The sequence below is a fragment of the Periplaneta americana genome, chromosome 10, assembly GCF_040183065.1.
Source record: "Periplaneta americana isolate PAMFEO1 chromosome 10, P.americana_PAMFEO1_priV1, whole genome shotgun sequence".
In the NCBI taxonomy this organism is placed as follows: Eukaryota; Metazoa; Arthropoda; class Insecta; order Blattodea; family Blattidae; genus Periplaneta; species Periplaneta americana.
This window is the reverse complement of record NC_091126.1, coordinates 65685872-65709362: the sequence shown is the minus strand read 5'-3', so window position 1 is coordinate 65709362 and position 23491 is coordinate 65685872. Positions and strand designations below refer to the sequence as shown.

Here is a 23491-nt window from a genome sequence, read left to right as displayed (position 1 = left end):
GCTCATCATGCTCATCACTGAAATCGCACAATTCTTGGGGGGAAAAAATCAAGATGTGAGTGAAGGAAGTGAATTTTCAGGGAAATTTTACAACCCCTAGTTGAATACGCCAACAGTAAATTTTGCACTAGTTCTTCATAGTTCTCACTTCTACAGTTATCCAGAAAATTAATTCAACCTCCTTGAATGCTGTCGAGACGGCTGTCTCTTTTCCTTCCAGCAAAGATTCGAAGTGATTGTCCTTCATTATTTCTCTAATTTGTGGTCCATTGAGAACTCCCTCTTTTATTTTTGAATCACAAATATCAGGAAAAGTTAAGGAATGCGCGCTGGTCCGAGTCCTCATGGGGGAAAAAATTTTCTCATGAAATTTCTGCCAGTGTATGGGACCGGTGCCCACCTATCATCGTGATGCACTTGGGGAGCTACGATAGGTAGCGAAAGCCGGTTGCGAAAGCCAGATATAACGACCGGGGGGATCATCGTGCTAACCACACAATACCTCCATTCTAGTTGGATGATCGTCCACCTCTGTTTTGGCATGTGGACGTGAGGCCAGCAGCTGGCTGGTCGGTCTGGGCTCTTCACGCGGTGTAGCGCCACGGATTATTAATAGCAGGAAAATTTTCCTGGATATTTTTAAATGCTTCAGTTTTATAATTTATCCGTTTAACAAAATTCTTCATTAACCCTAACTTATTGTGTAAAAGGGGTAAAATTACTTCGCTTTGAGGTACAAGGGGTTGATGTATAATATTTTTCTTCCTTGGCTCTAGTGATTGTCGTTTTATTTTATAATGCTTATCTCGAGCGCGACTCCACACCTGTGGAGTAACGGTCAGCGCGTCTGGCCGCAAAACCAGGTGGCCCGGGTTCGAATCCCGATCGGGGCAAGTTACCTGGTTGAGGTTTTTTCCGGGGTTATCCCTTAACCCAATACGAGCAAATGCTGGGTAACTTTCGGTGCTGGACCCCGGACTCATTTCACCAGCATTATCACCTTCATTTCATTCAGACACTAAATAACCTAGATGTTGAAAAAGCGTCATAAAATAACCCAATAAAATAAACATAAAATATCTCGAGCGCGACTGTCCAATTCATACAGAAAGCAGCAAAATTTTGTGTAGCCTAATTGCATTCCAAAAAGCAATGCTACAACCTTCAAATCCGCACATATAAACCATTTGTACTTTGAATATTGTCCTTAAAGCACACTTTAAAGAAATATACGTCTTACACAGAATAGTAACACCACAGAAATATCCTGGTAAACTGAAGCGTTTTCATATGGTGAACTTGTTTCTTCCCCTCCAAATGGAACCGAAAAGGGCAATAAAACAATTTCCGCTTCTAGAAGTGGTTTTGACATGGTGATATATTGCAAAATATAAACTACAGAAATGTAATTAAAGCTCACCATGAAAGAAATGCACATCTCAAGTAAAATCAGGTAAACTCAAGTGAATTTATACCACGAACCTGTTTCACTCCCTCGAAATAGACTCGTAGAAGGGCAATAAAATAATTTCCCTTTCTACAAGTGCTTCTAACATGGTGCCCTACTTATACTAATATTGTTTTCACATATGTAAAAAAAAAATAGTTAAACACGAAATGCGGTGATTTTTTAAATAAAATGCAATAGAAAATTCATTATATTGTGCACCTCGAAAACCCGAAGTGATGGAACATTTTGCTTGTTATTTTTTAATTTGTTAGTTTTATGTCTGGCGCAAAATGAGTGTTGACCAGTGTAATTTGTAGTAAGCCTAATTCTCTGCTCTATACTATCACTCATTATTGATTTAATATATTATTTTTCTTTATTGTGAGTCGTGAAGTAGTCATAAACATAAAAAATGACGTTTGTGCAGTATATTTTAATTTTAAGACTCTTTCAATCGTATAGATTTTTAGGAGCTTGCGTCCGTAGGAAATAATAAGCAAATACAATAGAATTTTTCATATAGACAGTCCTCTATTATTGACACCATTTTCTAGCCTAGGCCAGTTTTCCAATCCCACAGCCAGCAAATCAGTTGTTGCGAGCAGACAGTTTTAAGCTGTCACGAGGCGCTGTAAAGCAAAACGTAGCGTTGCGCCGCGCTGTGTCATGTCGCGTCTGATTCTGTGTGCACCCGGCCTAAGATGTAAGAATTTACAGTGAAAATTTAATGAGTCTTCAGTTGAAATCAATGACACGTAATGGTGATTTGCTGCAAATCGAAGCAAATGATTTTATTCATTAAATTTTTATATTACATGGAATAAACTGACAAAGAACATTATATAATACATATCAAAGATAAAATTATTTCGTCAGATGAATGGCCATTAAGAAAGTGAATCATTAATTTTTTTTTCTTTAATATAATATTTCCATATAAACTCTATTTTTGTACAGTTTATTGAATAACTTGTTATAAAACAAGATTCATATTTCCCACATGCTTGCTATTCCTTTTATTAAAGTCCTTTTCGTTTGCAGTTTCCTTTGAAGTTGTAATTTTTTGCAATATTTCAAGGAGTGCATTACATGGAGTTACTGTGATCTCAACTCATGATTATACTACTTATACTTTTCATGCTGTCTGAGGTCTGATAAGTATACAGAACAGTTAGTTGGATGGCCTACCCTGATTATTACAGGCAAACAAGTTTGTCTACGACTTAGAGTATGTAGAGTCCACATCTGAGGAGTAACAGCGCATCTAGCCGTGAAACCAGGTGGCCCAGGTTCGATTCCTGGTTGGGACAATTTACCTGGTTGAAGTTTTTTGCGGGGTTTTCCCTCAACCCAATATGAGCAAATGCTGGGTAACTTTCAGCGCTGGACCCCGGACTCATTTCACTGGCATTATCACGTTCATCTCATTCAGATGCTAAATAACCTAAGATGATGATAAAGCATCGTAAAATAACCTACTAAAGTAAAGTAGAGTAGGCTATGTAGAATAGCAGGGTAGCTATTGGGGATATATTGTGTGTTGGTCTCTGTTGAATCCCTCTGGCATGTTGTCTAGGCAGAAGAGAGGAGAAATGGGAGTGCGGGACAAGAGGGCTGAACCTTAAGAGGAGTTGTTGTTAGGTTATGATGAAGATAAAAGAAGACTTTTAAATAATATTTGTTTATTAACTACAAGAAAAGTTCAGATATTTCCTTCTGGTAGGGGAAACAGTGTTGCGATAGAAATTTGTAATTTAGAAATTTATCCTGAGACTTCGATGTGTGGAGAGTTATGATGATAGTAAAGTAAAATTTGTGCGAAAGGGAGACGGGTAACGGGAGTGCCTGAGTATGAAACAGGCTTGCTCTGATAGTACGGTGTGGGGACAAGAGAACGAGAGAGATGGAATTTATGTGTGTAGTTAGTTCTTGCATTCGACAGATCTAACAAGCTGTAGCACGCGACTTTCTGCTCGCGACTTTCCGACCACAGAAGGGTTTGAAGGAAGTACTAGGGTTGAGCGAGCAAGCCAGGATGAGTGTGGGGAGTCGAAGTCAAGGATGCTACAGGAGTGAATGGTAGGGAGCAGAGGTGAAGAAGGGAAGGTGAGATGCGAGTTGTTTGAGAGATGAGAGACATCCAAGTTGCCCCATCGTCCACATCTTTTTTATTCGGTCAGTTGCAGCTTTGTCCCTCACGTGATGGACTAATGATGTCACGGGACGGGGAGGGAGGGAGAAGGCTTTCGTAAGGGCCCTCTCACGTATTAAAGTGGAAACAGCTTGGTCTGAGTGGACACTGCAGAGTGCTGCCGTTTAAGTTTTACAGAGGGGAGAGAGGAGAATACCGGATGTGACCAGAACCACCCACCTAGGTTCTAAGATTGGAGAGCCAGTGAATGTCTGGCATGGCTAAACTTTTAACTTGAAAATAGAAAATGAAAATTACATTAAATCTAGGCAATAGTGCAGAGGGCATGAAAATGATAGATACACAACAATAATTTATAAATAAATGTTATGAAATAACCTATTTATAACCCTTCTGATATATCTTTCCCAGTGGCGTTACACTCTTGACAGCAGTAGAACAGAATTGGGATGCCAGTCTTGTGTGTGTGTGTGTGTGTGTGTGTGTGTGTGTGTGCGTGCGTGCAAATTCACACGTGTTCACAGTAAGTTCCCTCCTGTTTTGTATACAGTCTACTCTCATTAAACCTTCTCACAACCCCAGCAACATTCGAGGTGTTACAGTTACACTTGCTGCATAGAAGTTAAACCCGAGGATCCCAGGAGTTATTCTTGTAAAGGACTATGCAGTCCTATACATCTGCTGAGATTATGTCTATTCAATATAGCATGGGCAATATTGAATGAGCTAGTGACACATCCTCTAACAGATTATCCATCTGTCCCTTAAGAAGTGCAGAATAGTTTGCAGTATTGACATTTTCTTCGATATGGCGGCCAGTGATGTGGTTGTCAACTATGTCCATCCAAACTTTTATAATGAAGCGACATTGGATGTGCAGTTCTTTATGGTGATGATGATTGTGGTCGACAAAGTGGTGTTCGTTAAAGTCCATAAAATTCTTCTTCTACAAGAACCTATACATGCTCGCCTGTAATAATCTGAGTAGGCCATCAAACTAACTGCTCTGTATGTATCTGAGACAACCTTGTCATAATATTGCGTGTTACTGCCCGGTTGTGATGGCTTCATTCACTGTAGCATGCTGACTACAAGGTCCTGAGTCATCTCCTGAGAATGTTTGTCCACTCATGCAGTAATGCTGTCCGCATTTTTTAAGTGTGTGACAAGTTGCAATGCCAGACATTTTGGCTGAATATATCCCATTGATGTTCAGTGGAACTAAGGTCTGCACTTGACATAATGAAGCTATTCTAATAAAAATTTGAGTGGTATTATCATGCTTAAAAGTGAAATTTGCTCTTCTGAAAAAAAGTTGAAAAGAATTACATATTCTGGTTGCACCTCTGCTGTGTATCAGTGTGCATTCAGAGCACCTTCAACAAAAACAAGCTCTGTCCGGCCTTTTTAGCTTATACCACACAACAATAAAATGTGGTCACTTCCAAATTCTGTTCTACCAGAGAGATTGTAAGGGAGAGACGACTCTGCAGGCCTTGTACACACACACGCACTCATACAGTTTTTATACAAAGACAGTTCTTTTTGGGAGTGAATACAAAAGCATTTCGAAATTTTCATAACTTAAATTATTTAAGGAGATTTTGACAGTACAGTAGGCAGCTAGATGAGATTTATTGCCTGATATGTCTAACATATAGCACTGTTTGCATTAGCTGTTATAGCTCTGGATTGCAAAATTTGAAGAAATCATATCTCGAAAACTGGGCTTTCTCCGGATGTAGAAATTTTATAAGGGGGTTTCTTATTTCAAATGAAATGTATGGAGGAATAATCGGTGTGAAAATCCATTATCACTTGGTGAACATTCCTTGTACATATTACTGTCTCTGGCACAGGATCATTATAATAAATTATGCAGGTGAGCACAGTCCCCCTTTCTTACAGGGTTAGTGGCCGCTCACTAATTCTGAACTCTCCTTGTTATGTATGGACAAATATCCAGAATATATTGCAATACCGAATACCATTTTAAATTAAATGGATATCATCATATGTCGGCTAAAAAGTAGAGGCTACACGGTATCCTGCAGCCAAAGGACTGTTCACAGACGAAGTGCATTGCGAAATGTCTCCTGTGTCTGTTGAAAACTGTTTGTCACAAAAAGCTGTGTTCAATTGGATCCAGAAATTCAAGGAATGACGAACCATCGCGAGGATTCGGTAGAGTGAGGAAAGAGATGACTTAATGGCACAGATTGTTACAGGAGACGAGTCATGGGTTCAGAAATTTCAAACTGAATTGAAGTGATCCTCCATGGAATGGAAGCATGTTATCTCCTCATACACCAAAAAGTTCAAGGCGATTCCGTCAGCCCACAAGGTTATGCTGAGCATGTTTTGGAACATACAGGGCGTCATACTGCTGAATTTCCAACCTCATAGTAAGACTGTTAATGTCACATCATACTGTACCACTCTGCAGGAACAGCGACAGGCTATTTGTCGCAAACAACCTGGACTCCTGACAGCGGTCATGATTCTTCTGCATGACAATGCCTGCTCTCACGCAGCGAACCATACTCAGAAATTGTTGCAAAATTTCCTTTGGGAATGTTTTGGAACACCCATCTTACAGTCCCAATCTATTGGACCGTGAAAAATCATATAGATGATCACCTTTTTTAAGAATATAATGGTGTAGCCCAAGAGGCCACTCAGATGCGACAGCAGTCAAAAAGCTTCTTTGCTGTTGGTTTTCAAGAACATGTAAAGCGGTGTGTTGAGTGTCTGTGTGTACAGGGGGAATATGTTGAAAGGTGAAATAAATTTAAGGCATTTACTCTCTGTGATGTTATCACTATCATGTTTTGTGACTTATTGACTTACTTTCATACTTTTTAATATCCACATCACGTTTTAGATGCTGATTTGAGTATATAGTAACCTAAAATCGATTATAGTACACTGTATATTGTTATATATTTTACATGGATTTGTGCAAAATAAATGACACGCATGTGCTTAAACTATACGAATTGCAAATAAAGTCACATATCGCACTCTTTGAGATTACGAAGAATTTTTTTGTGTAACCCAGGTGATGGAAGTACATCACCATATTTGTGTAGGGCCTACATATTAAATGATTTTATTTATGTGTGTCTTTTGTATATTAGTTTAACAAAACAAGCTATAAACAATGTAGTCATTCACAGCATGATAAGAAAATTAATTGTTATGAAATATATTATCAGAAGTTATGTATCACCTTCATGACACTCATTTTTTTAAATAAAAAGTGTATACAAATTGAGACATACTGTTCTGAATGTTTTTATGGATATTGATATTTTTCTCTTGCCTGCAGTTAGAAAATGTATCTTATTTATTGTCTTAAGTCTCTATAGTTAAAATAAATATTAAATTTCGTGCATATTGATGTTTCAGGTGAAGATTTAAATTTACCATCAGTACATATGGATGACCCAAGAGTCATTAGCAGAATACGAAGAAAATTTATCGTTTCTCCATCACCACAGGCTGTTCCGTACAAGCTGGATAAACCATTGCTCTTTGATACGTCCATGGGACAGGCAGAGAAGATTATTAGTATTCTTAAACAACAGGTAACATTTAAAAATATTGTTGTTGCTAACTAAAGTCTCAGTGAAACTTATAGCAGAGTCCATATAGGCCAGCTTCTGTCTGATGCTTTTCCAATTCACTGCGTGCAAAAGCAAGGAGATGCATTATCACCTTTACTTTTTAACTCTGCTCTAGAATATGCCATTAGGAAAGTTCAGGATAACACAGGGGGTTTAGAATTGAACGGGTTACATCAGCTTCTTGTTTATGTGGATGATGTGAATATGTTAGGAGAAAATCCACAAACGATTAGGGAGAACACGGAAATTTTACTTGAAGCAAGCAAAGTAATAGGTTTGGAAGTAAACCCCGAAAAGACGAAGTATATGATTATGTCTCGTGACCAGAATATTCTACGAAATGGAAATATAAAAATTGGAGATTTATCTTTTGAAGAGGTGGAAAAATTCAAATATCTTGGAGCAATAGTAACAAATGTAAATGACAATTGGGAAGAAATTAAACACAGAATAAATATGGGAAATGCCTGTTATAATTCGATTGAGAAGCTTTTGTCATGTGGCCTGCTGTCAAAAAATCTGAAAGTTAGAATTTATTAAACAGTTATATTACCAGTTGTTCTGTATGCTTGTGAATCTTGGACTCTGACTTTGAGAGAGGAACAGAAATTAAGGGTGTTTGAGAATAAGGTTCTTAGGAAAAATATTTGGGGCTAAAAGGGATGAAGTTACAGGAGAATGGAGAAAGTTACACAACGTAGAACTGCATGCATTGTATTCTTCACCTGACATAATTAGGAACATTAAATCCAGACGTTTGAGATGGGCAGGGCATGTAGCATGTATGGGCGGTTCCAGAAATGCATATAGAGTGTTACTTGGGAGGCCGGAGGGAAAAAGACCTTTGGGGAGGCCAAGACATAGATCGGAGGATAATATTAAAATGGATCTAGATTCGTTTTTCGGGCTGAGAGGCTGTGGACTGTTGGTTGATTTTCTACCGGATGTTTCGTCTGCTCCTGTGGCAGACATCATTAGTAGCATGGTGTTCGAGTTTGCAAAACTCTTCTCGGCATACCTAAGGCAACTGATCCTGTGGCTGGTTGTGTGGGTGTATTTATAGTGCATCTAGCGGGCCGAGGCCTGTTGTCGCTGTGGTCCACGCCGGTTAGTTCGCTGTTCCTGTTCTGGGTTCCGTCATTCTGTTGTTGTAGCTTCTTGTATGTTCTGTTTAGGACCAGGTACCAACATTTGTTTAATTTTACGCCTTCTTCCTCGCGATTAAAGTTGTTGTCATGTTCGTAGATTTTGATCGCTTCACTATGTAGACAGGGGAAGAAGTGTGTCGTCATGCTCAAGATGTCCATGTCCTTAAATAGTATGTTATGATCACCCTCTTGGTAGGCATGTGCTGCCACCACCGATTTGTCAATCTGTCCTAGGCGGAAATTCCTATTGTGTTCGGTCAATCTCATACTGACGCTCCGCTGTGTCGTGCCGATGTAGATCTTCCCACATGAACAAGGAATCCTATAAACTCCGGCGGACAGCAGCTTATCTCGTTTGTCCTTGGATGACCTCAGCATGCTCTGGATTTGCTTAGTTGGCAGGAAGGTCGTTTCCACTTCATGTCGTTTCAGTATCTTGCTGATACAGCCTGTCACATTCTTTAAATACAGTAGGTAGACCGTGCGCCTCTTGGTCGCTTGTTCTTGAGACCGCATAGTCGGTGTTACTTTAGGTCGTATGGCTCTCTTTATCTTCGGCCTTGAGTAGCCATTGGCTATGAGTGCTGTCGATACATGACTCAGCTCCCATTGGAGGTGTTGTGGCTCGGCTACCTGCCTGGCCCTGTTGATCAGAGTTTTCATCATGGCCCGTTTATGGCCGGGATAATGATTCGAGGTCTTATGCAGATATCTGTCTGTGTGGGTGAGCTTCCTGTAGACGTCGTGACCTAGGGTGCCATCTGGCCTCCTTTGTACCATAACGTCCAGGAAGGGTAACTGCCGTCCTTTTCCGTTTCCATAGTAAACTGTACTTGAGTAAGGAAGCCATTCAACTGACTCAGGAAATCCATCAATGATCATTCACCATGGGGCCAGATTACGAACATATCATCAACGTATCTAAACCACCATGATGGGTTTAGTGTCACAGCTTCGAGGATCGAATCTTCAAGAAACTCCATATAGAAGTTGGCTATCATAGGACTTAGCGGGCTCCCCATGGCTACACCATCCAGTTCATAGAATTCATAATTCCATTGGAAATAAGTTGTGGTCAGAGCCTGGTGAAACAGATCCACCATATCCTGCGGGTAGAACTTATGTACAGCTCCAGTGTGTCCTTGACTGGTACTTTAGTAAACAGTGACACCACATCAAAGCTTACAAGTAAGTCTTCAGGTCGCGTTCTCAACATCTTGATTTTTTATATGAAGTGGGTCGAGTCTCTGATGTACGAACTCTTCTTTTCTACATGTTATTTCAATTGGTTGCTGAGGTATTTTGCTAGCGCATAGGTTGGAGAACCAATAGCATTGATGATTGGTCTGAGTGGAACTTCCTTTTTGTGTATTTTTGGTAGGCCGTATAGTCTAGGCAGTAATGCCTCTGATTTCTTGATGAAGCTTTGTACGTCTGCTGGAATTGACGAGATATTTATCAGCTGGTTAGTTTTCTTCAGGATTGCTGCCATCGGATCCCGTGTCAGCTACTTATATGTGTTCAGGTCCAGCAAGTCTCCAATTTTCCGTTCGTAATCTTTGTTGTTTAAGATTACTGTCGCATTACCTTTGTCTGCTGCCAGGATTAGAATGTCTTCTTTCTCGTTAAGGGATTTAATAGCCCTTGACTCATTTCTGGTCAAATTGCTCTTCGTGGGCTGTGCACATCGCAGTATTCGAGCTGTCTCTCTTCGAATTTCTTCAGCCTTAACTATGCTCACTCCTCTTATCCTGGATTCCACATTGGCAATGATGTCTTCAAACGGTAACACACGTGGTGTTACTGCGAAGTTCCCGCCCTTGGCAAGGACTGCCATTTCTTCGGGTGTTAGCATCGTTCGGATAGATTCACTACTGTCCGAGCGGGGTCCAAGGTCGTGGGGGCCTTGGTTGTCACACTGTTCTCGTATTTCTTCTTAAGATGATCAGTGATGTGTAGTGTTTGGATGTCATGGTGGCATGTGTCATCCTATCTACATCTGTCCAATCTTCTGTAGTCAGAATGTAGCTCAGCTGTAGGTGCAGTGAATATAAATTCTTGTTGTTGCAGGCCAGTTCACAGCAGGTTTGATGAATTCTTTCCCTTAGTAGGGCCTTCTCCATCCGGTTGTATATGCAGTGAAATGATGACGTCAGGAACAGGCGTTTTAACCACAGAAACCTTGGGGTGACCCCAGTGTCTTGGCAACACAGAAGAAAGGTCGGAGAGCACAAGAGCTGCGCTTTTTTCTTTTGGAGCACCTCCAGTCTTCGGATCAGTTTGAATTTATCCTCCTGGTTAATCTTGTTGTGTAGGCTTTCACAGCCAAAGTCTATAGATCTAGATTCGTTTTTCGGGCTGAGAGGCAGTGGTCTGTTGGTTGATTTTCTACCAGATGTTTCGTCTGCTCCTGTGGCAGACATCATCAGTGGCATGGTGTTCGAGGTCGCAAAACTCTTCTCGGCGTACCTAAGGCAACTGATCCTGTGGTTGGTTGTGCGGGCGTATTTATAGTGCATCTAGTGGGCCGAGGCCTGTTGTCGCTGTGGTCCGCGCCTGCATAGTGCAAGAATAACATAGTGATAGAGTCATAGAAGATCAGCACTGATCTTCGGTATGCATGACGTCATTAACTTCCCCTCCTTGCTCAGTCCACTTCTCCCGACCCTCCAAAGTGCCGAGCAGGCTGAGTCCCAAGTTATTTCGCTCCATGTTGATGATGTCTGGGTTAGAATAGCATATTTAATATTTAATAATTGTTAGAAACGTAAATCGCCATACTAATAAATTACAATATGGACAAATATTATGACAGCGTTAGTGAAATAAAATTAATATCAAGTGAAACTAAATACAAACTTATAATAAAAAAATCAAGCAATGAGTGTGACTTGAACACGGTAACTTTCGTTTCATAGTCAAACATTAAACAATTGAGCTACCACACACTCCAACTACAAGCCTTTGCCAATGTTCTTTCCACATGTATGAACAGTGAACATTGCGGGCACCTGGAAAATTATTCATTGTTAAATTAGTTTATTTGGAAGTTTCATGAGATACATCTTTATCAAAATTAGAAAGTTTATTTGGAAGTTTCATGAGATACATCTTTATCAAAATTAGAAACAGATAATGACAAAACAGGGTTAGGTTCATTCTAAAGGCAGAAGAGGGAAAACAGTAAGAGGTATTATAAAGATATTATAATGCAAAATTTCGGTATAGCTGTACTGCATAACCACCATGAAGTTGTTAAGCCTTTCAGTTTTTTCTTTCCACGTGCATACCATAACAACAGAAATAAATAGTACTGTATCAACCACAATCATCGAACTAGAAACTAATTATGTTCTCTTGATGTGTGTTTATCAAAACACAAAACGAACATGTGCTGAGAGATCACAAGAGCAGTGACTGAAGCGATGATCAAACAAGTGGCTGACACCAGCCCATCATAGACTGGCAAAATGCACTGTTAGTCTGTGTTTGTATGGGCATGTGAGCCATTCGATTCAATGCAAGAATCAGGACACTTTACCTATTTACATATTATCCAATCAGACAATATTGGAACATTGTAAATACACTCGGATGATGTCTGCTCAGTAACGAGGAGTCACCAGTTTGCCTGATTGGGCGAGTAGCTATAGGGATATCTTATGCGAAGTTTTACCGTTAGATGGCAGGAGCGTTCCATGCGGCTCAGGGCTATGTTATGTCATATGCTACAGTTCATTATGTTCTCCCGCTTGTTAGTTTTCTGTGCGTGTAAAAATTATATTTATAATTATTTTGTATAACCTAATATAATTTAATATAATTGAGTATTTTCTTACCTCATAATCTAATTTAATTTACAATAAATAATAGCGTAAACTTGTATAATACTGAGCTATTCCCCTTAAGAGATGGATGGGGAAATCTGCAGTATGCAGAATATAGATATGAGTAAAATGAATTTTCATGAACCGAAATGAGAACTTTGAGAATGAGGTGCACGAATAAAAAAAAAGAAAAATCTTTGTCGAAGGTGAATATTGCCGCTTTAACCATAAGTATTGTAAGTAGGTACCATATGCGATAAACAGAATATGCAGCCACCAATGTTTTTTTTTATAGGGAAGGGACTATGAGGCTTAAATTCCTCGTACTTTTTTCTCTAATTGCAGAAAGAACAAATGCAATTTTTAATAGGATGATGCAATATGATCACAGTAGTATCACGATTATTTGTGCGTTTTGAAGGTTAAGGACATGCAGTTTTGAATACTATGTATGATGATTGTGAAAATTTGAAGTTAAAACATGGTTTCAATAAGTTACATAGACTATATTATTTATAGGCCTATATATTTTCACTACGGATCATCCTAGATAATAAACATCCCAGTTCATTGAGAGTTTACTGTAGACCAAGTATTGTTCCATTGTAAAATGCAGTTGTAAACTTCTACAAGTACTGCATACAATCTAAGCTAACATAGCTTGCTGTCGAGGTTGCATAAGTTTTAATTAAAATTTTGTTCTTTGCCCTCTTTCAAAATGGAACTGTAGCCAGCAATTCCTTATTTGAAGTAGTTCTTTATGTTTAATAGGCGCAATTTAATTAGTTATATTTTCTAAGGTTGAAAGCATATATTCAGAATTTTTCAGGACCTGATTGAAGGCAAAAAGCTTTCCCTGTTTTTACATATAGGAACACAACAAAAATTTGGCATTTTGAGTTGTTTTTAAGAGTATTTAATATACTAATACACTACGTAAATCCTCAATGCTTATATATTGGAAAACAAATGCACATGCAAAGCGCATCCCTCAAAGTACACGCGCGCTATCGGTTGGTGCTAGTTCAGGATATCCCCTTGTTTTGGCTTATGTAGCAGCAGATGTGTGTTCAGTTCCATGTGTAATAACTTTTTTTTAAACTGAGATACATGTACAATTAAAGATCATTTATATGAATTGTGATTATTTTAGTAATTTGATATTATTTAAATTCTTAACACTTCAATTAAAAATAAAAACAATATAAAAGAAGGCAGGGAAAATGAACTGAATAGTCTGTTTTAATAAACCAAAATTCTAACATTCATCCAAACAGCATTGCTAGAATATTATACATTTGCAAGGATCATTAGTAGAGAATGTCTACAGTATTGTCATATCTATATTTTAATACTGTACATGTTTTATGAGAAAATTATGCAGAAATGTAAATTTATATAAATAATAAATTATCTTGAGTTTTTAGGCTTTCACAGTGAATGTGATTAGAATTATGCTTTTGTATATTCAACTGTGTCCTGGAACTTGACAAGTAAGGCACAGTGGAGTACCCTAAAGCCTAATTCTGATCTGAGTAAATTGTCTTGATTTTCGCTAAAGAATCACATGCTGGAGTAAGTGCCAACTCTTTTTCCATCTTGTAATATGTATAAATATCTTGCATGTTTTCAGAGAGAAGGCTTTTTTATTGAATGTGGTGCTTTGGATGGTGAAACGAGATCGAATACCTTAGTTTTTGAGCGTCATTTGAATTGGAGTGGGCTTCTGATAGAGGCAGACCCATTAAACTTTGCAAAGATGGTAACTAAGAACAGGAAGGCTTATCTGTCACCAACTTGTCTTAGCATCAAACCATACCCAATGATGGTAAGTGCTAAATTAATCAAGTATATGATTTGAAATATAAATGTCTTAGGAACACATTGGTCTAACATCACAAAATAGAGATGTAGAAAGTGTGAAAGCATTTTTGTATTGAAATATAAATTAGTTGTATGGTATATACAATATGCTGGACCAGAATTTCTCTATACTATATGTACATTATATACTTTATTATTTTCTTATCCTATTTGTTATTTTGAAACAGTTTTTATTTCCAACATGAATGTCTCTTTAAGACAACACATCAACATTTTCGTTCTTGCTAGTTTATGCAATATGTGAATAATCCACGTCCTTTTTTTTAAGTGCTGCTGAAAATCAGGATGCGTGAAATGTACAGGGTAATGTTAATGACCTGCCAAGCAAAACCTTGTGAGTGGCGTGGTTAGCCATCAGCCCCTGCATATTCTTTGTGCAGGTTGTCCACCAAGTTCCTGCCTTCTCATTCGTTCATAACAAGAAATAAAAATTGTTAAATATGCTGAAGAAAACGCCAGTTTGGCAAGAGGAAGAAAAATAAGATGTAGGTGAAAACTGTATCCATGACTGGCATAAGAAGCGCCTTCATCAGACGAAGAAAGTTGCAGAGCTTTTTGCTGAAATTTCTAGAAGTCACAATGAAGTTATGTGATTATATGTTAACCATAAGAGAGAGTTTGGCTTTATTATTAGTGAAATGCGCATGTTAAAAATCTTATCAATAGCCAAGAATATAGGAGTTTTGGGGTCAGGACAAACAAGAGGTGGGAGAATTTACTAGCACCTACCAGTCAGTGTAGGAACTCTTTGAACTCTTTGTACAGTATCCGTCACCCTATTAACCGATCGCTGGATTATCTGTCTGTCTTTCTTTTGCCCCCCCTTTTTTTTTGTTTGCTGCAGAAAGAAACGTGTGTTATTACAAGCCTTTACCCTTACACGATATTGCTGCTACTCCTGCCAGTAGGAAGAGTTACTTGTGGATGTTTTTCTGAACGTGTAAAATAGTCACTATCTGCTTTCAAAGAAATTACATCAAGAACTTCAGCACAATTATAGCAAACCTATGCACCATTCAGTCCTTGTCCTACTGTTCCTGTGACCGTATTTTGTAACTCCTATGCAAAATATCTTCCACGATTGTCAAAAGAAAACGTGTTTGATAAGTATAGAAAAAAGTGCAAATAATTGAGCGGTTTGGGAAAAGCAATACTGTAACTTGTCTCGCATCAGAATATGGTATTGACATTACAACTTTGTGCGATTTAATATAAAAGGAAAAAGTGTATGCATTGTATTCTTCATCTGACATAATTAGGAACATTAAATCCATATGTTTGAGATGGACAGGGCATGTAGCACATATGGGCGAATCCAGAAATGCATATAGAGTGTTAGTTGGGAGGCCAGAGGGAAAAAGACTTTTGGGGAGGCCGAGATGTAGTAGCGAGGGTAATATTAAAATGGATTTGAGGGAGGTTGAATATGATGGTAGAGACTGGATCAATCTTGCTCAGGATAGGGACCAATGACAGGCTTATGTGAGGGTGGAAATGAACCTCCGGGTTCCTTAAAAGCCATTTGTAAGTAAGTAAGTGTATAAAGTATGTAAATCCACAACACGAGACCTGTACTATTCCTATCTTTCTGCATCACAAGGCATTGGCCCTTAAAAATTCATTGTTAACAACCAGACTTAAATTAGTGAACTTCTGATTCACTATCTAGCATGTTAAACACAATACAAGGAGGAAATTTCAGAACTGTATGTATTATGCACTTAATATATGAAAATATTTTATGGTAGAGATTATCCAATTTTTTCGATTAACTGTTCAGTCCACCTCCTTTATTACCACAGATAATGGAGGTTCTACTGTACTTTGAATACTTCCCATAGAACAACTGAAGTAACTGAGAAGGAAAAAAAAAATTATTAATATTATTTTATATTTTGTGTGGGTATAAATATCTGACTAGATTGCAGAAAGGCATATGACTCGGTTAAGAGAGAAGTTTTATATAATATTCTTATTTAATTTGGTATTCCCAGGAAACTAGTTCGATTAATTAAAATGTGTCTTAGTGAAACTTATAGCAGAGTCCGTATAGGCCAATTAATATCTGATGCTTTTTCAGTTCACTGTGGGCTAAAGCAAGGAGATGCGCTTTTTCAGTTCACTGTGGGCTAAAGCAAGGAGATGCACTATCACCTTTACTTTTTAACTTTGCTCTAGAATATGCCATTAGGTAAAGTTCAGGATAACAGAAAGGGTTTGGAATTGAACAGATTACATCAGCTTCTTGTCTATGCAGATGACGTGAATGTGTTAGGAGAAAATCCACAAACGATTAGGGGAAACACGGAAATTTTACTTGACGCAAGTAAAACGATAGGTTTGGAAGTAAATCCCGAAAAGACAAAATATATGATTATCTCGTGATCAGAATATTGTACGAAATGGAAATATAAAAATGAGAGATTTATCCTTCGAAGAGGTGGAAAAATTCAAATATCTTTTAGCAACAGTAACAAATAAAAATGACACTCAGGAGGAAATTAAACGCAGAATAAATGTGGGAAATGCTGTCATAATTTGATTGAGAAGCTTTTGTGATCTAGTCTGCTGTCAAAAAATCTGAAAGAATTTACAAAACAGTTATATTACTGGTTGTTCTGTATGGTTGTGAAACTTGGACATTCACTTTGAAAGAGGAACAGAGATTAAGGGTGTTTGAGAATAAGGTTCTTAGGAAAATATTTGGGGCTAAAAGGGATGAAGTTAGAGGAGAATGGAGAAAGTTACACAACGTGGAACTGCATGCATTGTACTGTATTCTTCACGTGACATAATTAGGAACATTAAATCCAGAGATGGGCAGGGCATATAGCACGTATGGGCGAATCCAGAAATGCATGTAGAGTGTTAGTTGAGAGACTGGAGGGAAAAAGACCTTTGGGGAGGTCGAAACATAGATGGGAGGATAATATTAAAATGGATTTGAGAGAGGTGGGATATGATGATAGAGAGTGGATTAATCTTGCACAGAATAGGGACCGATGGCAGGCTTATGTGAGGGCGGCAATGAACCTCCGGATTCCTTAAAAACCATTTGTAAGTAAGTAAGTATAAATGTCTGACTTTTAGGATATTGAATGTTTATTTTTATTGTCACTATTGCAAAAATTGTTTCCACATAACTGGTACTGATATATTAATGTTATTGTTAACAGGTCTCATTCAAGCAGGCATTCAATGTTGGGAAAATATCTGACAATTTGCCCGGATACAAAGAGCAGGGATATGTAGATGTCCAGTGTTTCCCCCTCTACTCGTACTTGCTGGCGTTAAATAGGACAACAGTAGACTACTTCAGTCTGGATGTAGAGGGTAATGAACTCGAAGTCTTGAGGACCATTCCATTTGAAAAGCTTGATATTCGGGTAAGTTAGTTATGCATTTATCCATTTATAATGGTTTCAACTAGTTGTGTGCTGGGTAACTATTGATGCTGGACCCCGGACTCATTTCACTGGGATTATCACATTCATTTCATTCAGACGGTAAATAACCTGAGATGTTGATACAGAGTCGTAAAATAACCTACTAAAAAATCAACTAGTATGATTCTTTTTTCTTCTAACAATATTCATCTGACAACGAAGATAGACTTAACTTTTGAAATGTTGTTTGTCTGTAGTTCATCATAAATGGAAAACAGTTCAATCTAAATCTTTTTTGAAGTTAGCTATAATTTTATTTTCATCTATGTTATCACCACTGCCACTGCCTCTGCCTCCGCCTCCACTTCCGCCTCATCCTCGTCCACACCTGTGGAGTAACGGTTAGCGTGTCTGGCCGCAAAACCAGGTGGGCCAGGTTCGATTCCTGGTCAGGGCAAGTTACCTGGTTGAGGTTTTTTCCGGCATTTTCCCTCACCCAAATATGAGCAAATGCTGGGTAACTTTAGGTGCTGGACCCCGGACTCATTTCACCGGCATTATCACCTTCATCTCATTCAGATGCTAAATAATCTAAGATGTTGATAAAGGTCGTAAATATCCTACTAAAAAAATTCCTCATCCTCGTCCTCGTCCTCATCCTCATCCTCCAGCCAATTGAATTAAGTAATATAAATTTCCACACTGAATCAAATCCTCATGAGACTGTGACGAATATGTGTTGGACAAAGACAGTGATGGAAAGGTTTTCTTGGATTATTTCATTTTACTTCTCCACTCCATTTCTGTTATTATTCATAATCAGACTTTTTATGACTGTAGTAGTAATACATCTTCCCCACTAGACCAACTCACCATCAGCAGTCTCAGAATAGTGAGCAAAACTTATGAGGCAAGGCTGCATTTGGTTGTGGAAGGTGAAACAAAGAACTTATCTTCATTACAAGAATATTATTGACTAAACTTTTATCTGTGACTTTTAAATTGTGTTCTCAGGATATTCAGTGTAGTAATTGTATTCCCACTTTAAATTTGTATACAGTTTATTTATATACAGTCTTACTAATAAACTGCGTATAGTTTTTATACGAGACTTATCCAGATTTGAGACAAAAAACTTTACTAATAAACCATGCATAAGCAATGGATGTATAAACAGGCTGTAACTATACAATGGAAATTGCTTTGCAATAGTTATATACACGAAACCCCTTGTTTAAGCATTGTATATAGAGAAAAAATGGCCGCCCCTCTAACAGCTGTTCATATTGACTGTCATTTTATGATGATGCTTGCCTTGTAACCACAGAACAAACCAATGAGCACAAAATAATTAGAATAATATTGCTGTAGCTTGTACTATTTGACCAAAATATAGTGTGGTAATCGATTAGAGCCAGTTGCACTGTCGATACTTAACACAGCAGACTAGAGTGCTTTACCAGGTGCAATAGAGAACCTCAGATATTCTATTACCTTTCATAACGAAGTAATGACGAAACTATGACGTAGCTGTGTAACAGTTATACTGTTATAAACGATGATTGTAGTGATTATTAGTAAGGAATTTACACACGACGTATAAACGAGCTACTCGTTGTATAAGACAGTTAAACATTTGTATATAGAGTTTTTATTAGTAAGACCGATAGAACTTACTAGGTATGAAATAGAAAATTATGACCTGGCTACAAATATTACAATTGTTTTTAATCACCGTAATCATTTCAATTTCCTATGTTGGGATTGTACTTTTATTTGCCAGTAATTCTTAAATATGCTTAAAGAATTACGGTCTTACTAATAAAAACTCTATGTACAGAAGTTTAAGGTGAGTGCTGAGTGCTAATGTACTGGGACAAAAAAAATTTGACTGTCCTACACATGTGTGTACCATTAACAGGCAATTAATTTGAATAATTTCTTGTACCGGTATATAATGTTTTACTCTACTGACATCTCAGACGGATTACTCTGTATATTACTTGCCAGGCAGCTCTTCTATCTCGAAGTGTATACATGGGGGTTCATTAGAATCCCATTCAGTGCATGTGTTTTGTAAGAGTACTGTGCTCGTGAGGCAGTTGGGTGACTTAGTTTGTAGAGCAACTGGCTGTGAACTGGAAGGTCTGAAGTTCAATCCCGGGATTTTCTCATTGCCAAACTTCCAGAATGGTCTGGAGGTTCACTCAGCCTCCAATCAAATTGAGTACTGCGTCTTTCCCAGGGATGAAAGACAGTCAGAGTGTGGTACCATTTACAGCACCCAATTCTAGTGCCGAGCTCTACCTCTATGCCCTCAAGTATCTTAATGGCATGGGATGAGGCTACCTTTACCTTTATTGTGCTCATGAATGTAAGAATACTATACCTCGTAAATAAGTTTATTACAGTCCTTTTTGTTTTGGATCTAATATGAGGTAAGTTTGCATAGAAATTTCCCTTAATTTTTTTTGCCTTACACTTCATAAATTATACATTTCTTGAAATAAAATTTTGTATCTAATATAGCTAATTAAACTGAAGATGTCTCACTCAAGAATTCAGCGTTCAATTTCCAGCAGTTCTTTGAGGGACATATTGGTCATTAGACAAGCTTTCTCTATGTCTTCTTATCTCTATTGTCATTCTTATTTTACCATTTCTCCATTGTCGCAGCATCATTATTTCATCAGATCTCAATAACCTTTGAAGATTAAAATATCCATAAAATAAAGAAAAAATTCGTAAAATAAAGAACACCTGCCTAATTAAGTGTCTATCTCATTTGAAAATGGAGTGAAATGAAACCCTCGTTATTAATCATAAGAGCATAATTAGCAATGAGAGTTGATTGCCTGACAGAAGATACAGCTGAAAAATTTCTTTTAGGCCACAACTATTTTGTGGGATTCCTTGGGCAGTGAAGAAATGGGTAGAATTCAAATTCAAATTCAAGTTTATTTACAATTTACATTTGAAATGAATACATATGTATGGATACCCGAAATGAGCATATGCTCGTGCTCGGGTACAATCCAGTAGTCTACATAAATTTTACAGGGATCAAATAATAATGCTGATGATAGAAATAATAGTAACAATAATAATAATAATAATAATAATAATAATAGCATAATCGTGACAAATGTTACAATGATTGTAATACAAAATAATTCATTACTAATGATAATATTAATAATAATAATAATAATAATAATAATAATAATAATAATAATAGTGATAAAACAAAAATATTTACAATAATAAAATAAATACTAAGACGGATAAAATAAAATATAAAACCACTAGCGAGAGTTAACACAACTTAAATAAGCATATAATAACCGGAAAAAATGACGAATTCGAAAATCGAGTATGCTTGCGTGTCACACCATTCCATGCAAATTTGCTACACAATAAGACCTGAGAACAACAACAAGCAGGCTTTGACTGAGAAAAGGACCAACTTGATGAGTGCATTAGGTTTACAGATGGGGCACTGCACTATTAGAGAAAAAACCTAAACAAGAACCCTGCCATGTAAGTCTCTGAATTTATGCTTTCAGGCATGGAATCTTATGAATATGATTCATTAAACTGCTACAAGAGATTTTCGAAAGCTTCTGGAACTAATTTACTTTTAAGTTTGCTTAATAAACTCCAGTCTTTTTATGTAAAGAGGTAGCCACTGTGAGTCCATCATGGCTAGGCTGACCAAATTTTTTATGGTCCAGCAGGGGACATCGGCAATTTCAAGAAAAACCACAAACGATTACCTAGTCACTCTCAATTGAAATATTGAAGAAAATACATGTAACAGTAGATACAATGATAGAACTTTTCACATTAAATTTATAGAGTATCTTAAAGGTTTGAAATAAATGCATAAATACATGTACTGTAACTCCTGTATGTAGATAATTATAGTTACTAAGAATTCAATTTCAGTACTCATGCATGCATGGAAGTCTTCCACATGATAGGCCTATTGTACACACTGAATTCTAACACACACATTTTACAAATACTTGTCTGAACAATGTATCTTTTTAAGGATCTGTTCATTCCTATACAGCTTCACACTAAGTTCTTCAAATGAGGAATGCAAATTTTTTTTCACTTGTAGACCTAGCAAAGCTGTAACTGTTTCAACTTTTTTTTTTCTGACTTTTTATCAGTCCAGATTGAGTTCACTGTGGAGAAAAGTCTTGCAACTGATGAATTACTGATGATTAATGACACTATTTTGAGAAGATTTTCAAACGGAATCAATTTTTCTTGAAATGTTGAAAAATATCATACCACTTTTCACCTCTTGGTTTGTCACAAAATTTCTCATTTTTGAACTACTTACAAATGGATGCTGTGGCAGTTCTAACACTTCCACGCAATGCTAATGCTAAGATGACCAATGATAAAGATGCTATGTTCTTCTCAAAGAGTGCAGAATATCTCATACTATGCTGGCTGGTTCTTTTGTCTGATATTGAGAAGCGTTCAGAAATGTGCTTGAATCGCAGTAGTTCCATCACGATCCTTAGATATTTATGTGTAAAATTTTATTGAAACAAAATCAAAGCTTCTGGGGACAAAATTAAATTTTGGGGACAAAATGGGGACATTTGCTCCCCAGAGACAGCAACTCAAAACCGGGGACTGTCCCCGGAAATCGGAGACGTCTGGTCAGCCTAATCATGGCTGAAGTTCTCAGGCTTGACCTAACACCTTTAATTATATTATCTTCTTATTTGTGCAGGAAAAATATATGTATGCTTGTAAATTGGAGGAAGGCTATATTAAAAAGTGGTAAAAGTTACAGGTTAGAGGTTTCCAAAATTAATCTATTAAATTATTCCGATTTGTCTTTCTCGTTATTAGTTACCTGCTGTATCTTTCTCTGTTATGAAATGTTAAGGCTCGTCTCCACTATTAAACATTTAACAACAACATGTTAAATTGTTTACCGTTAACATCCCAACATGTTGATTGAACATGTTAATGCTAATTTCATTTAGCCCTTTGTGCATGCTGTTAAACATGTTAAACTTGACTTTCCTTGCGTAGTCCACCATAAACAGTCTATGAGATTTTAATGTAGATAGTGTTTTATTTCAGACCTTGGACAATGAACTCAGATGGTGATTTGACTATTGTAATTGCCTTGAAAAGAAAGAAAATGAGAATGTGGGTGTGGCAGTATCTTAGTAAAAGACACCATGCAGAAGACATTCTAAACGAGCTTAAAGTTGAAGATCGATTTGGACTCAAAAACTTGCTGAGAATGTCAGAACACGATTTTAATATAGTGCTGAAAAAATACTTCCTGCTATATCAAAGAAAGACACAATTTAAGAGCAGCCATTTCATCTCAATTAAAAAAATTACAGTGCGATTGATTGACTATCACAGGACCTACGATAAATTTTAAAGGAGCGGGTGATATCATATAATTATTCTTTCCAAAGTTTTACGAACGTTAACATACATCACCAAATACGACCATTACTGATGTCAACATAGCATTAACATTTAACGTATGACGAGAGTGCGAAAACTCTCTATTGTATTCTCGAGATCAATTAAATAATATAATTCCAGTTCTCTAAAACAGTCGGCCTTCTTTGTTTTGTCTCTCTAGTCTTTTGTAGACAAATCCCACAAACAAGGCCTTTCCATCAGTGCATTAATTTTATTCTAACGTATTTTCTTTCGTCCATTCCATTACTTCGAAAAAATTACAGCCAACACCAAGGACCAATGATGGTATAAAAATGATCAAGATATGCACTACAAAATCGGAAGTTAGTTGTTGCTATGGAAACTGTACGAACTTTGCCGAACTGTACTGATGCTGCACGAGCAAATGAATTGACTTGACATGTTTTCCATTGCTGCTGGAAAACACGCCAACATGTTAAGTCAATTGAGACTTGAAATGTCCATATACATGTTAAAATTTAACATGTTGTTGTTAAATGTTTAATAGTGGAGACGAGCCTTTACACAACGTTAACT

The 23491-nt window shown here is 37.3% G+C and overlaps 1 protein-coding gene across 3 annotated transcripts in view; it reads left to right on the top strand.

Moving 5' to 3' along the window:
• Positions 1-23491, top strand: part of LOC138707751 (uncharacterized) — a 93597-nt gene that overhangs the window by 42135 nt on the left and 27971 nt on the right. For all 3 annotated transcript variants that reach the window (XM_069837617.1, XM_069837616.1, XM_069837615.1), the window contains exons 3-5: positions 7014-7192; positions 13840-14034; positions 17267-17476. In XM_069837617.1, coding sequence (XP_069693718.1) covers positions 7014-7192; positions 13840-14034; positions 17267-17476 — 584 coding nt within the window. The remainder of the gene's footprint in view (positions 1-7013; positions 7193-13839; positions 14035-17266; positions 17477-23491) is intronic.